The 14105-nt window shown below is 43.3% G+C and overlaps 1 protein-coding gene across 1 annotated transcript; it reads left to right on the top strand.

The window, feature by feature from the left end:
- The first annotated feature begins 33 nt into the window (after window positions 1-33).
- On the top strand, window positions 34-11148 carry PGRMC1 (progesterone receptor membrane component 1). Its single transcript, XM_029067932.2, has 4 exons — window positions 34-415; window positions 6864-7019; window positions 7790-7845; window positions 8528-11148. The coding sequence occupies exons 1-4, from the start codon at window positions 91-93 to the stop codon at window positions 8702-8704; spliced, it is 714 nt and encodes a 237-aa protein (XP_028923765.1). The 5' UTR covers window positions 34-90; the 3' UTR covers window positions 8705-11148.
- Window positions 11149-14105: the final 2957 nt, after the last annotated feature.

Raw genomic sequence — 14105 nt, 5'->3', positions numbered from 1 at the left:
GCGTCTGGCCCCGCCCCCTCGCGCATGCGCCCCGTCCGTCACTGTGGGCCGTTGCGGACGAAGACAGCGGAACCGCTCAGTTCTTCCATCATGGCCGCCGAGGAGGTGGCGGCGGAGGCGGCGGCGGAGGCGGCGGAGCCGAGCGGCGGCCTCCTGCAGGAGATCTTCACGTCCCCGCTGAACCTGCTCCTGCTGGGCCTCTGCCTCTTCCTGCTCTACAAGATCGTGCGCGGCGAGCGGCCGGGCGGCGGCGGGCAGGACGACGACGAGCCCCCGCCGCTGCCCAAGCTGAAGCGCCGCGACTTCACCCCGGCCGAGCTGCGCCGCTACGACGGCACCCAGGAGCCGCGCATCCTCATGGCCATCAACGGCAAAGTCTTCGACGTCACCGCGGGAAAGAAGTTCTACGGGCCCGGTACGTCCCGCCCGCGGGGGGAGGAAGAGGGCGGACAAGACTGTAAAATGGGGGGGAAGCCTGGGAGCCTCACGTGGGAACACCTCATTCCCCTGTCTCTCCCCCAGCGCTTAGAACAGTGCTCTGCACCTAGGAAGCGCTGAACAAATACCAACATTATTATAGAGAAGCAGCCTGGCTCAATGGAAAGAATCCGGGCTTGGGAGTCAGAGGTCATGGGTTCGAATCCCCACTCTGCCCCTTGTCAGCTGTGTGACTGTGGGCAAGTCACTTCACTTCTCTGGGCCCTCATCTGTAAAATGGGGATTAACTGTGAGTCTCAGGTGGGACAGCCTGATGACCCTGGATCTCCCCCAGCGCTTAGAACAGTGCTCTGCACGAAGTAAGCGCTTAACAAATACCAACATTATTATAGAGAAGCAGCCTGGCTCAATGGAAAGAGTCCGGGCTTGGGAGTCAGAGGTCATGGGTTCGAATCCCCACTCTGCCCCTTGTCAGCTGTGTGACTGTGGGCAAGTCACTTCACTTCTCTGGGCCCTCATCTGTAAAATGGGGATTAACTGTGAGTCTCAGGTGGGACAGCCTGATGACCCTGGATCTCCCCCAGCGCCTAGAACAGTCCTCTGCACGTAGTAAGCGCTTAACAAATGCCACATTAAGAGGGGCGAGTCTGAGGGACAGGGGGCAGGCCTCGGCCTGCGGGACAGCGAAGCACGGACACCATCATCGTCGTCATTGTAGTTCTTAATCATAATATCGTTGGTATTGGTTAAACTGAGCCACGCCGCTTCCCTGTCATAATAATGATGGTATTTGTTAAGCGCTTACTATGTGCAGAGCACTGTTCTAATAGTGATGTTGGTATTGGTTAAGCGCTTACTATGTGCAGAGCACTGATCTAATAATGATGTTGGTATTGGTTAAGCGCTTACTATGTGCAGAGCACTGATCTAATATTGATGTTGGTATTGGTTAAGCGCTTACTATGTGCCGAGCACTGTTCTAATAATGATGTTGGTATTGGTTAAGCGCTTACTATGTGCCGAGCACTGTTCTAATAATGATGTTGGTATTGGTTAAGCGCTTACTATGTGCAGAGCACTGATCTAATATTGATGTTGGTATTGGTTAAGCGCTTACTATGTGCCGAGCACTGATCTAATAATGATGTTGGTATTTAAGCGCTTACTATGTGCCGAGCACTGATCTAATAATGATGTTGGTATTTGTTAAGCGCTTACTATGTGCCGAGCACTGTTCTAATGATGTTGGTATTTGTTAAGCGCTTACTATGTGCACAGCACTGTTCTAAGCGCTGGGGGAGATTCAGGGTCATCAGGCTGTCCCACGTGAGGCTCCCAGTTAATCCCCATTTTACAGGTGAGGTAACTGAGGCCCAGAGAAGTTAAGTGACTTGCCCACAGTCACACAGCTGACAAGTGGCAGAGTCGGGAAATGGGGATGGAGACTGTGAACCCCATGTGGGACAACCTAATTACCTTGTATCTACCCCGGCGCGTAGAACAGTGCTTTGCACATAGTAAGCGCTTAACAAATACCATCATTAGTATTAGAGGGAAACAGCGTGGCTCAGTGGAAAGAGCCCGGGCTCGGGAGTCAGAGGTCGTGGATTTGAATCCCGGCTTGGCCTCTTGTCAGCTGTGTGATTGTGGGCAAGTCCCTTCACTTCTCTGGGCCTCAGTTACCTCATCTGGAAAATGGGGATGAAGACTGGGAGCCTCACGTGGGACAACCTGATTACCTTGTATCTACCCCAGCGCTTAGAACAGTGCTCTGCACATAGTAAGCGCTTAACAAATAACATTATTATTAAGAGCACGGGCTTGGGAGCCTAAAGTTATCCCCGTAGCAGCGCGGCCTTGGGGCCAGAGCAAAGATTGGGGAGTCAGAGGTCGTCGGTTCTAATCCTGGCCCTCTGTGACTTTGGGCAGGTCACGTCGCTTCTCTGGGCCTCAGTTATCTCCTCTGTAAAATGGGGATGAAGACTAGGAGCCCCACGGTGGGACATCTGATTACTTTCGTCCATTCATTCGATAGTATATATCGAGCGCTTCCTCTGTGCAGAGCACTGTACTAAGCGCTTGGAATGGACAATTCGGCAACTGATGTGTCTATCCCAGCGCGTAGAACAGCGCCTGGCACATAGCGCGTAACAATTACCATCATCGTTATTATCATCCCCATTTTCCAGAGGAGGTACGTGAAGCACAGAGAAGTTAAGTGGCTGACCCAAGATCACACAGCACACTAGTGGTGAAGGTGTGATTCGAACCCACGTCCTCGGTCTCCCAAGCCCGGGATCTTGCCACTAGGCCGTGTTGCTCCTCTTGCGGGCCGGGGAGTGGGAAGGGGATGCAGAGGAACCGGGAAGGGAGGAGCAGACAGTTGGAAGAGGGAGGAGCTGGAGGAAAACCTGAAGGCCTGGGAAAGTTGGGGATAATAATAATAATTATGGTCTTTGTTAAGTGCTTATCACGTGCCAAGCACTGTTCTAACTACCATAGATAATAGGTAATCAAGTTGCTTCAGGTGGGGCTCACATTCTTAAACCCCATTTTAAAGAGGTGGTAACAGGCAGAGAGAAGTGAAGCAGCTTTCCTCAGGTCATACAGCCAAGTGGCGGAGGCGGGATTCGAACCCACGTCCGCTGACTCCCCAGCCCGGGCTCTTGCCCCTAAGCCATGGGACGGGGCCAGAGGGGTGCTGGAGGCCGAGGTGGGCCGGCTGCCAAGAGCAGGGGAAAAGAGGAAGAACGGCCAAGGGAATGTGGAGAGTCAGGGCCCCCACCGGGTTTGTCATCGGTGGGGGAGATAAGCTCGTCCTAAATACCTGGGTTAGCACATTAGAACCACAGCCCCGGGCTGGCAGGGAAGCAGGGCATGAAAATGGGAATGGCCGTGGGGTTTTGCTAGGGAGGGTTTTATCCGATGGGGAGGTAAGTGAGGTTTTGCCAACTAGGTGAGAGTTGGGTGGGTGGTGATAATCGTGGAGCTCCCCCACTGTAAAAGAGCGGAGCCTCAGGGTCCCGAAGACCTCAGAGTTGAGAAGCTGTGCGAAGGAATGGATTACACCAGCCCACTTGAGCTCTGTCATCCTTCCCGTCCCCCCCCCCCCCCCCCCCCCCCCCCCCCCCCCCCCCCCCCCCCCCCGGGCAGTGGGTGCAATAGGCAAAGAGGCGGGCCATTAGGGATTGATTGATATGAGACCATTTCTTCTGAAGGGAGGGGATGGGACAGAGACAAGGCCATCTCCTCCTCGCCCCCCCAACCCCTGCCTTAAAATCTTAATAACTGGTATATAAGTGCTTACTGTGTGCCAAGCACTCTTTTAAGGGGCAGGAATAGATAGAAGTTAATCAGGTCATCCCACGTGGGGCTCTCAGTCTTGATCCCCATTTTACAGAGGAGGTAACTGGGGCACAGAGAAGTTTAGTGGCTTGCCCAAGGTCACCAGCAGACAAGTAGTGGAGCTGGGATTAGAATCCACATCCTCTGACTCCCAAGCCCGTGCTCTTTCCACTAAGCCATGCTGCTTCACTTGAGGCCCATACCACCCCAAATCCTCTCATTCTGAGGGTTGGGGTGTGAGCTATTTAGGTGGGCACTACTATGAGTTCCCTCGTTCCCATTACTTAAGCACTAACTCATATGGCCTGTTTTTCTTCCTCCTTTCTGTACTTGATTTTAGCATCAGACTCTCTCACTTGATTGTAAACTCCTAGAAGGTAGGGAGGTGGTCTGTTGATGTTCTTCCAGGTGTTTTTAATACAGTGTTCTCCCCGCAGATACTCAGATACTTTTAACTGATATCCCCCTTGCCTGTGAATTTTTATGAGGGTAACCCATTACGTTTATATTTGTCAAAGATTTTACAAATGTGACTTTTAAATGTAGATATGGTTTTTAAGTTACAGTTCTAAGTGTGCCCAGAGGCGGAGCCAATAAACATAATTAATGTAAAAGCCAGGGTTACTCAGGCACAAGATAAAGTACAGTAGAAGGAAGTTTTTTGCTGATCCCAAAGTTGTTACATCATCAAATCCATTTTATTATTTGGGAATTAAATTTGCAAAAAGGAGTGCAATGGCCCCAATTTAGATTCAGAGAATTTGCATAGGTGGGTTTCTTCTCCCAGTGTAGTTTAAAACCACGTGGCCAGAATTTACAGTGAATTGAATGTCATATACGCCACATACATATGTCACACTCATGTCACACATGTCATATACTTACATGGCATGACACTATCCTGCAAACTTTCACTTCACAATTGTTGGTTAATCTATATGGTGCACTGTAGATGTGGTTTAAAGTGCCTAGGACATTTTCTTCTTATCTGTGCAGTATTTAAATATGCCTTAATTAACACTTTCTTTAACCTCGTTTACCAATACTGAAAATGCTGTATTCAAACTTAGAGAAGGGTTTAAAAACAAAAATGTTGCATCCTTGCCAGTTAGACCTCTTTGCCAGGCTTCTTAATGTACCCAGTGTTAAAAGATATAGAATTGGAGATTTTGTTTGATCACCTGTATTTGAACTGAATAGGAGAGAAGCAGCCTAGTAGAAAGTCCATGGGCCTGGGAGTCAGAGGACTCGGGTTCTAATCCCAGCTCTGCTACTTGCCTGCCATGTGACCTTGAACAAGTCATGTAATTTCTCTGTGCCTCAGTTTCCTCATCTCCATTCTCCCTCCTATTTAAATTGGGAGCCCTGTGTTGGATTGGATCCGACCTGATCATCCTGAATCTACCCCAACACTTAATACAGTGCTTGGCACATAGTAAACACTTTACCAGTACCACTGTTATTATTATGATTAAACCCATATGTGTATTACTGTGTATTAACCAGTATCAATAATTAACCAGGGAAGCAGCTTGGCCTAAGCGGAAAGAGTACAGGCCCTGGAGTCAGAGGACCTTAGTTCTAATCTCAGCTCTGCCAGTTGTCTGCTGTGTGACCGTGGGCATGAAACCTAACTTCTCTGTGCCTGTTTCCTCACCTGTAAAATAGGGATTCAATATTTGCACTGTGAGCCTTATTAGGATAGGCACTCTGTCCTGTGTCATTAACTTGCATCTACCCCAGTGAGGCATTCAGTTGTGTTCATTGAGCACTTAGCATATGCATAGTGCTGTATTAAATGCTTGGGAGAGTACAGTATAATAGGGTTGGTAGACATGTTCCCTGCCCACAAGGAGCTCACAGTCTGGAAGGGGAGAAAGGCATTGAGATTAATATACACAAGTGCGGTAGGGCTGAGGAAGGGGTGAAAAAAGAGTACAAATCTTAACTGCGAGGGCAACAGAGAAGGGAGAGGGAGTAGAGAAAATAAGGGCTTAGTCTTGGAGGAGATATGATTTTTAATAAGGTTACCCCAGTGCTTAGAACAGTGCTTGAAACAGTGCCTAACAGATACTACCATTATCATTATTACCACCAATGTGGATAATCTGTGATATTTTTATAAAGGAATTTCAGCTGTAGGTGCTAGTGATTGAGTTTTGCAACACATCACCATGATAAGATACCTTTGCCCCACCTGTTAAAAAAACCAACAACACACCATTTAGATCGCGTTGTTATTAAACTTCTCATTTGCAAACACAGACGCAACAAATGTGAAGTCTGTAATTTTCTTTGGGACTCTTTACCAACTTCTACCCCTTATATATTGTATTGGTCTTTCAGTCTGCATTACATTGATTCATCTTGTGTCCTCATTCCTTCACTGATTTAGCTTGACCTCTTTTCCATTTCTGTTTTCCTTTTTTTTTTTCTCAGACCTGCTCTAAACTTATTGTCTTCCTCTTCACATGCTTAAGTAAGGAAAGCTTTCAAAAGCAGTCCAGGACTCTGGCTTATCCCTTTTTGTCAACAACTGTCTCCTTTATTTAACATTCCTGAATATTTCATTTCATCACATGTCTCGCTGTGTTGATACCAGTATACACCAGCTCATCTCCCCAGGGCTGAATCTAATGGGAAGCAAATGGCCAATTGTTCTAACCCGGTGCCAGCAAACCTGACTTTTGAAATTTCATCCTAGCCCACCCAACTGTCATTATATTGCTTTGGACAAGTCACTTAACCTCTCTTGTTGGTCTCAGCAGTAATGTTCATTGAAATGTGATGTATTTAAGTTGTTTTCAACCACAACTTACTGAAAATTCTAGATAGTCTTTTGACTATCTTTGTTAATGGTTTAGAGGTAAAAGCTTCTCACCCATTAGGTAAAATTATGACCCAAGTGGGCCCAGCTTTGCATGCTTTAAGAAGACAGCTTTAGAATTTAAGGATGACTGAGTAAGAAAATCGACGTGCGTGCGGGACTCCTTGCTATTTTCTTCTTTTTACTGTTGAGTCACAGAGGTGACTGTGGAAGAATCTCTGTCTAATAATATATTTTTCTTTTTTCTAAAAAGAGGGGCCATATGGGGTTTTTGCTGGAAGAGATGCATCCAGGGGGCTTGCAACCTTCTGCCTGGATAAAGAAGCCTTGAAAGATGAATATGATGACTTGTCTGACCTCACTTATACACAGCAAGAGACCTTGAAAGATTGGGAATCGCAATTCACATGTAAGCATTTTCTCTTGCAGGGATATCAAATGTCCTTGAGTAATTATTGGGCAATGCAGTTCATTTTGGTGGTGGTTGTTTATTACTAAGAAGCAGGAATTTGAACACAACTGATAGGCTCTTTAAACTTGGATAGATTCAAGGTAACTTCCTTAGTTTTTGCAGCAATGCTGAGTCATTTGCTATGGCTGCCTCTTTATTTTTATGTCGTTTTTCTTATGAAGGCTTTACCTTAAAAAAACAAAAACCCCCCAAAACCAGCCATGAGACATTCCCACAGATTTTATATGAAATAGCTGGTGCCTTATGGAAAAAGACTAGGGACTAGTCCCTGGTCGAGAGGTACAGTGCACAGATTCTTCTCCCGCAAGAATTTGCAATTAAAGACTGTTCAGTTTTCACCTCTGTTGGAGAATTAAACATTGGCTAGAAGATATTGAGGTCTTCCATAGTTCTGTTTTGCAAATTGCAGCATTTGTAATTTGCTTTAAAGGGTTACTTCAGACAGCAGATCATTGTTTTGTGGCTCAAGATTTGGATTGAGGCATTTGATGGGAAGGTGAAACTGAATCTTTGAGGATTACTGAACTGGTTCCTCGCACATCTAGACTTATAATTAAGATAATAATTCCCCAGCAAAACTTGACTGCTAAGGAGTAGCATTGCACTCTCCCAGAAATTCATTCAAAGCAATGAGCTTTTGCGAAACAGAATTCAAAGAGCTCAGTTATCTGGGGACTGATCAAACTATATCTTGCATTTTGCCCCAGTTAAATTTTTTACCTTTATGCAGCATCGTGAAAAGTGTGCTACATGGGGAAACCTGGTAGCTTATAGTGCTCAACTTATTACATTATGGCTTCAATTATACCATTATTCTCTGCAACTGGAACAGATGTAAGTGGGAATAGTGCAGTAGGAGGGTAATATTGGCTCTAATTTCATTTAAGTTGCCTGTTTCATATGATGCAATTTGTCTGCCTGGAGTATAACGTGTTCCATTTTGTAAGTGCAGTTAATTAATTCTGTGCATTATTTTAACGGGTTCCCTAAAGCACGTGTAGAGCAAGATGTGAATATGAGTGATACCAGTAAGTTGATGTTGGTTATTGAACTTTCCCAGAGTTTTAGGTTAATTTGCAGTTTTCAGTGGTTTTGAACTAATAGAACCACAGAGTCTCAAATCGCATATTATATAGAAACCTTGAGCATCATTCCCAAGGTCCAGCTTGCTTTTTGTGCTCATATTTACCTCAGATAACACCAGGCAGCCTGGAGACTGAATGAATCCCAATAGTTCTCTGCCTTTGATCCCAATTCCTATTATTTTCACTTGGCATCCCTGGACAGGCTGCCTAATTAATTCCCTATTTTCAGTCTTTATTAAGAAAGAGTAGAATGAATCTTCAAACATGGAGCTCCAACCTACTCCATGTTTATTGTAGTGGTTAGTAGCCAACGTCTGAAGGCATGTGTGACCATATTGTGCTATTTTTCTCTGCTCCAAGTCCAAGTATCATCATGTGGGCAGACTGCTGAAGGAAGGGGAGGAGCCTACAGTGTACTCAGATGATGAAGGACCAAAAGATGCTAATGATCGAAAGAAGACTAATGGATGCAGTGAGGAAAAATCTATTTTTTATATATTCCTGAATCATTTGGTAACGTTCCAGGTCTGTCTCTAAAGAATTGTGATTCCAAAAATATTTAGAAAAGCTTTGAACTAGCTGTGAATTACATACATATGTGTATACAACACACACACACCCACACACACACACACCCACCCACCCATTTGGACCATTGATAACATGGATAAGACCAACTTCCTACTTTAGAATCTGCATGAGCTGAATGTGAATACAGCTAGAGGCATTTCACATTCAGGAGTGAACTGCAATACTCTAAAAATGCTATTGCTTGCTTTTCTTCAGTCTGTGTAGTATAGGCACAGGCAAAGCCAAGACTTCACCTTAGGCGTCAGGTAAGCCTGATATTTTGTATGAATTTATGCAAAGTAAGTGTTATGCAAATGTCTAGAGAATGAACAATCTGTTTTAGACATGATCTGGTTCAGGGAGATGAAATACTCTCCTTCAATTGGACTTGCTGCATGAATTCTCTCTTTTCTTTGCCTCTAAAGCAAATCCACAGTGTTACAGAGGCTTTTAGTGTTGATATAATGGGGCTGTTCATAATGAATCCTCAAAGCCTGATAAAGTTGGGGAAATGCTTGCCTACTTTTTGCTCCCAGAATGAAGAGGGGCTATATTCCATGAACTAAATACACAATCTTAGTTGTTCCAATTTCTCTGTTGTTTGGCTCTCATTGTAATACTTGGTCTGTCGTAAAGGCCTGGATCCGCAGTTCATAGAACAGGTTCTTAAGACAGAAGTGACTTGACAGAGGAATGAGACAGCAGCCTTCTCTTGCAATGAGGTAATTTGAAGATGCAGTCCAACAGAACCCGGGTCTATGAGCACATTAAGGAAACAATCGTTTTAATGCTCATCCAAAAAGTTATTGGACCTATTAAGTTTGTGGAACACTGAATTTGCAGGGATGTCTTACTAAACTTCTTTCAGAAGTGAATTCCTTCCCCTCCCCCACTATTGCTTTTATTTTTCAGCCTGGAAAATTATCCTTTAGAATCGGGGAAGTATAATGCCTTTATTGATAGTTCTAAATAAAAAGCATGCCACTCTAAGGATATGTTGTGTGAGTATGTGCAGGTACTCGATTCAGAATTACAGATATATTAAACTTCTAGCCTCACAGGTAAGAACTTTCAACCTCCGTTTCACTCTGAGCTGGGGAGAGAACTGGCTTAAGTAACAGATTGAGAAGGAAAATTTATGCCAAATATAAGGGAAGCCCCTCTAGTGAGATCTGAAATACTGTGTTTAAGGAAGATGCTTTACAAGTAGTCTAGAAGAACTGAATAGTAAATTGTATAAGAGGCACTGACATCCCCCTCTCTGTGCCCTGTCTAAAATGCATGAACTCTGTTACTGATGTTCTTGAAAGGGATATAGTTGGCATGTTCAGACACTAGATTTTGCAAGTAACAGTTTTTAATCCAGAGAGCAGCATCGAATGCCAGTATCAGCTGTGAGTCTCTGAAAGGGAGCCCTTAAAGTTTTTCTCCCAGCTTTGTGGGGGTTGTGCCAGAGATTTTATATGGAGGTCAGGTTTCACAAGACTCTGGCTAAGGTAAATGTCTTCATGAGAGGCTCCCCTGCCTTTTCCATGACAGGAAACTTTGACATATCTCCTTAGGTTTGGAGGACCCCCCCCCCCACCTTTTTCTGTGTCATTTATTTTACATTTATCAATATTCCACTTTGGAAATGTTATGTCACAGGTTGTCAGTAGCAATGCTGACTCCTCTTCATGGTACAGAATGGAAAAGAGTTAATAGGCTTAACTACAAACCAATCATTTTGCCTATAGTGTTTTGTAGAATGAATAGGTTCGAGGTTGCTTTGATTCTTTGGGTTTTGGCCTACTTCTGTTGCACAACCTTTGGGTTAAGGGTGCTCTCTAGTAGCTCTAGGGAGTTTGGCCCTTGGTGACTTAGAGTTGAAGCTGCAGTCTCTTCCCAGTGATGCAACAGTGTTTGCCGGCAGATTAACACAAGGTAGGGAATATGAGCATCTATGAGGACATGTCCTCCTACACATATCCTTAAGAGTAGTAAACTAATATATATATATATATGTAACTGTGTAGTAACATTATTTTGAAGTGAAACGTGTTTATGAGGTCGGCAGTAGCTTTTTGTCAATACAGAACTATAGTACCATGCAAAAGAAGTGCCTGGGACCAACTGTGGTGGAGAACTAACTAATTGCAACTCTTCTGTAGAACAGGAATTCTTAGTTTGCACTGGCCTTTTTAACACTAAGCCTTAAGTAGACAGCACGGTTGTGTTGAACAGGTTACTGGCCAAAGTATTGTATGAGCAGGCCCATGAGGGGTTGAAGATTACTGTAATTGATGTTAATCGGCTCAGATTTTTTTAAAAACCCATTTTGTTTTGTTGAAAACTTCTTCTAATGGTTTTACCTCGAATCAGAAAAGTTGAAGTGCTTTACTTGTTAGTTAATAAAATTGTTTTACACAGTACGGTGGCAGTTGTGTGGTTTTTGTTTGGTTTTTTTAATTAATCTAAAAAAGCTGATGCGTGTTACCAATCAGATGATCACTTCTGTAAGACTAATCTTTTTTTAAATTCTTGTACAAATAGCAGTTTGGTGTGGAAGTTCCCCTGTTGCTAAGGTCTCCATTCTTAATTCCATTTACAATTCAAAATGTAAATAACTACCTGATTTACTACCTCATATGTAAAGACCAGTACTTCTTTTAAAGGGGGGAAACACACACATTTAAATACATGATATTTAACATGGATTTTTGCTTTGAATCAGATTTTTTCTCCTGAAACAGTGTTGAAACAGGTATAACTAGTAAATGCAAAACTTCAACATGGGCTAATGAAGCCTTAGTGGAGCAAGAGTCAAGAAATAAGAGCTTCAGCTTTCCATGCCATTTGATCACACTGTTGATCAGTCTTTGTAACGAGTGAACTTGAACTTCATATTCTAATGAATACATGGTGATTGGTCTGTTGTGCTGAGAATGTTTCTTTTTAAAGGTTTACCGTAGAGAAATCTGCACAGCTTGGGTGCAGGCACTTTAAAATTTGATGTGGCATTCTTTTCACTCTTAAGGTTCTAGTTGAACTTAAACTAGGATTTAGGATTTGAAGTCTAATACTAACAAAAACAGAAAGGGCACGGCCTATAAAACATGTAATGTAATACAACTTTTCACAGTTAAATGAGCGTTAGAACGAAAACAAAGTGTGTAGACCAATCTTGTGATGTCTTTGGCTTGAAACTTTTAAAATGGGAAGAGGATTAATCTGTGGTTCTTTCACATACTTAAATAGGCCTGGAGTATTGCCATAAGAGAAACAAGCAACCTTGTTAGAACTGTGTGCATAAAGCCTTTTTTCCCCCTCTTTGTGCACTAAAAATCGGTACGGCATACATATATATATATAATTTAAGGTAAGTCTTGGTTTATCATCTGTAGGTTATTTTAAGAAAATATAAGCCTTATATAAGAGGCAGACTTCTCAAAGCCAACTGGCATATTCTTACGTGACTGCTTACATAATATGCATCTAGAATAAGGTAATGTTGGTGGCATTCCATATGGAGCAAGTTTCAGTTCTTTTTTTCTTACAGTTCTCCATCCCATCTTCACTCAGGATTCAGAGGTATTTATCAGCAAACCCATCTGGGGCTCCATCAGCGCATGTCCCATTTCTGTTGTTTTAGCTGGCAGTCAAGCAAACTGGTGTGTCGTCGTAAAAATGCAGCAGTTAATGTGAATGAGAAGGAGTAGTCATTTGCTTATATGGGTTCAAATGTAAATTCTTTTTTTCTGAATGAATGTGGACGTCAAGTGAGGGTGAAAGCCTCTCAAAGGTAGACCCAGCTCAAAGCCACTAGTGTTATCTAAATTTATGCTTTCTTGCTTTGACTCTGAGGGTTGAAATGGAACTGGGCTGACTGCACTACCCTGTTTCCCACCCCACAAAGTCTTACATAGCTGAGATTGTCCACAAAAATCCCATTTGTCCCATATTACAATTGGAACCTTGAAGCAGGAGATAAAAGGAGGAGCCTTCCACCTTGGAGGCTGAAAGAGGCAGGCCAGGAAATTATTTTGAATGTCTGAAATTATGGTCTTTGCCAGGTCAAGCAGTACTGGGAGGAGGAGAACTACCTCTTTTGCCCCTTCCCCAAATACCTCAAGGCACTGAATTTTGAGCCACAGACTGATTTAAGATTATCCATTTCTAGCAGATTACCAAATTGAAATATTTTGAGCTTAAGGCGAACACAAAGCCTTAAGATGGAGCACACAGTTCTTTAGCTGGCCAGGATCTGATTGATTTGCCTTATATCTCTTCTGTAGCCCAGGCATTTTAAAGTCCCACAAAAACTTTGACTCTTCCCATCTTCCTTAATGTCCAAGTTACACTACACTCATATAAAACTCTTCAACAGTCTTAATTCCTGCCTTTCCCACACTGGTTCACCCCCATGCAGGCTCTGTGCCTTTCTACTGCCTGAAAGCTCTTATTTTTTTCCCCAAACCGTGTCCCCCCAACTTAACATTTGTAAAATGTTGCTGCTGTGAGACTCCAACAGAAACCATACCAGTTTCCTTTTCCTCTCACTCCATTAACTCTTTAGCACTTAGAGTCTTTGGATTATCCTATGTGTTTTTGCTTGTAAATTTTAATTTATATATTTGCCCTCCATTAGATTGTTAAAATTAGGCCCCACCAGTCTTGTTCCTTTGCAGTCCCCCAGAGACCTTGTAAAAATATTCTACATACCAAAAAATACTTACATTTGGGTGACCATTGACCACCTTATCTCACTGCACAATGATTTAAGACCTTGGTTAGTTTATTTGGAAAAATGACCGATTTTCCTGGCCAAAAGGAACATGATTACCCACCATGGCCTAATTAAAAATGTTGAATTAGCAAGCATCACTAGACTCAAGGTGAAGGTCCCTGGATTGCTTCTACAGTACATACAGAATCTAAGGTTACAGCTCTGACCTGGGACTCAAAGGTACCTAACACTTTTGTTGTTGAACAAGCCTCATACATTCTGAAGGGCACGTACACTTAAATACATGGAGTTACGTGATGCCCAGTAAATTAGGGTGCAGAGGATATTTGCTTAGGTTTGCCACATTTTGGTCCCTATAATCCTGCAACTCTATGTACCTGCCCTTCAAATTGTTTAGTTCATTTTCCACAATCATTCTTTACAACTTTTCTTCAGGAATCATGTCCATTAGCTATTGTACTCTCCCAAACACTGTCTTCCCTTTGGTTATTCTGCTTATTCCTTGCCAGGAAATGTTTAATAATGGAGGGTAAGGGAAAAACTCTAGCATTTCTAGTGAAATGATTTTGAAAAAAGAAGAGCTAAAAGCTACAATCAAGTTTTGAATGAATGGAATTTAATTTATTCCGTAGTCTGGTCTCC

The sequence above is a fragment of the Ornithorhynchus anatinus genome, chromosome 6, assembly GCF_004115215.2.
Source record: "Ornithorhynchus anatinus isolate Pmale09 chromosome 6, mOrnAna1.pri.v4, whole genome shotgun sequence".
NCBI classification, from domain to species: Eukaryota; Metazoa; Chordata; class Mammalia; order Monotremata; family Ornithorhynchidae; genus Ornithorhynchus; species Ornithorhynchus anatinus.
The sequence above is the reverse complement of the archived record's forward strand: the minus strand, read 5'-3'. Positions and strand labels throughout refer to the sequence as shown.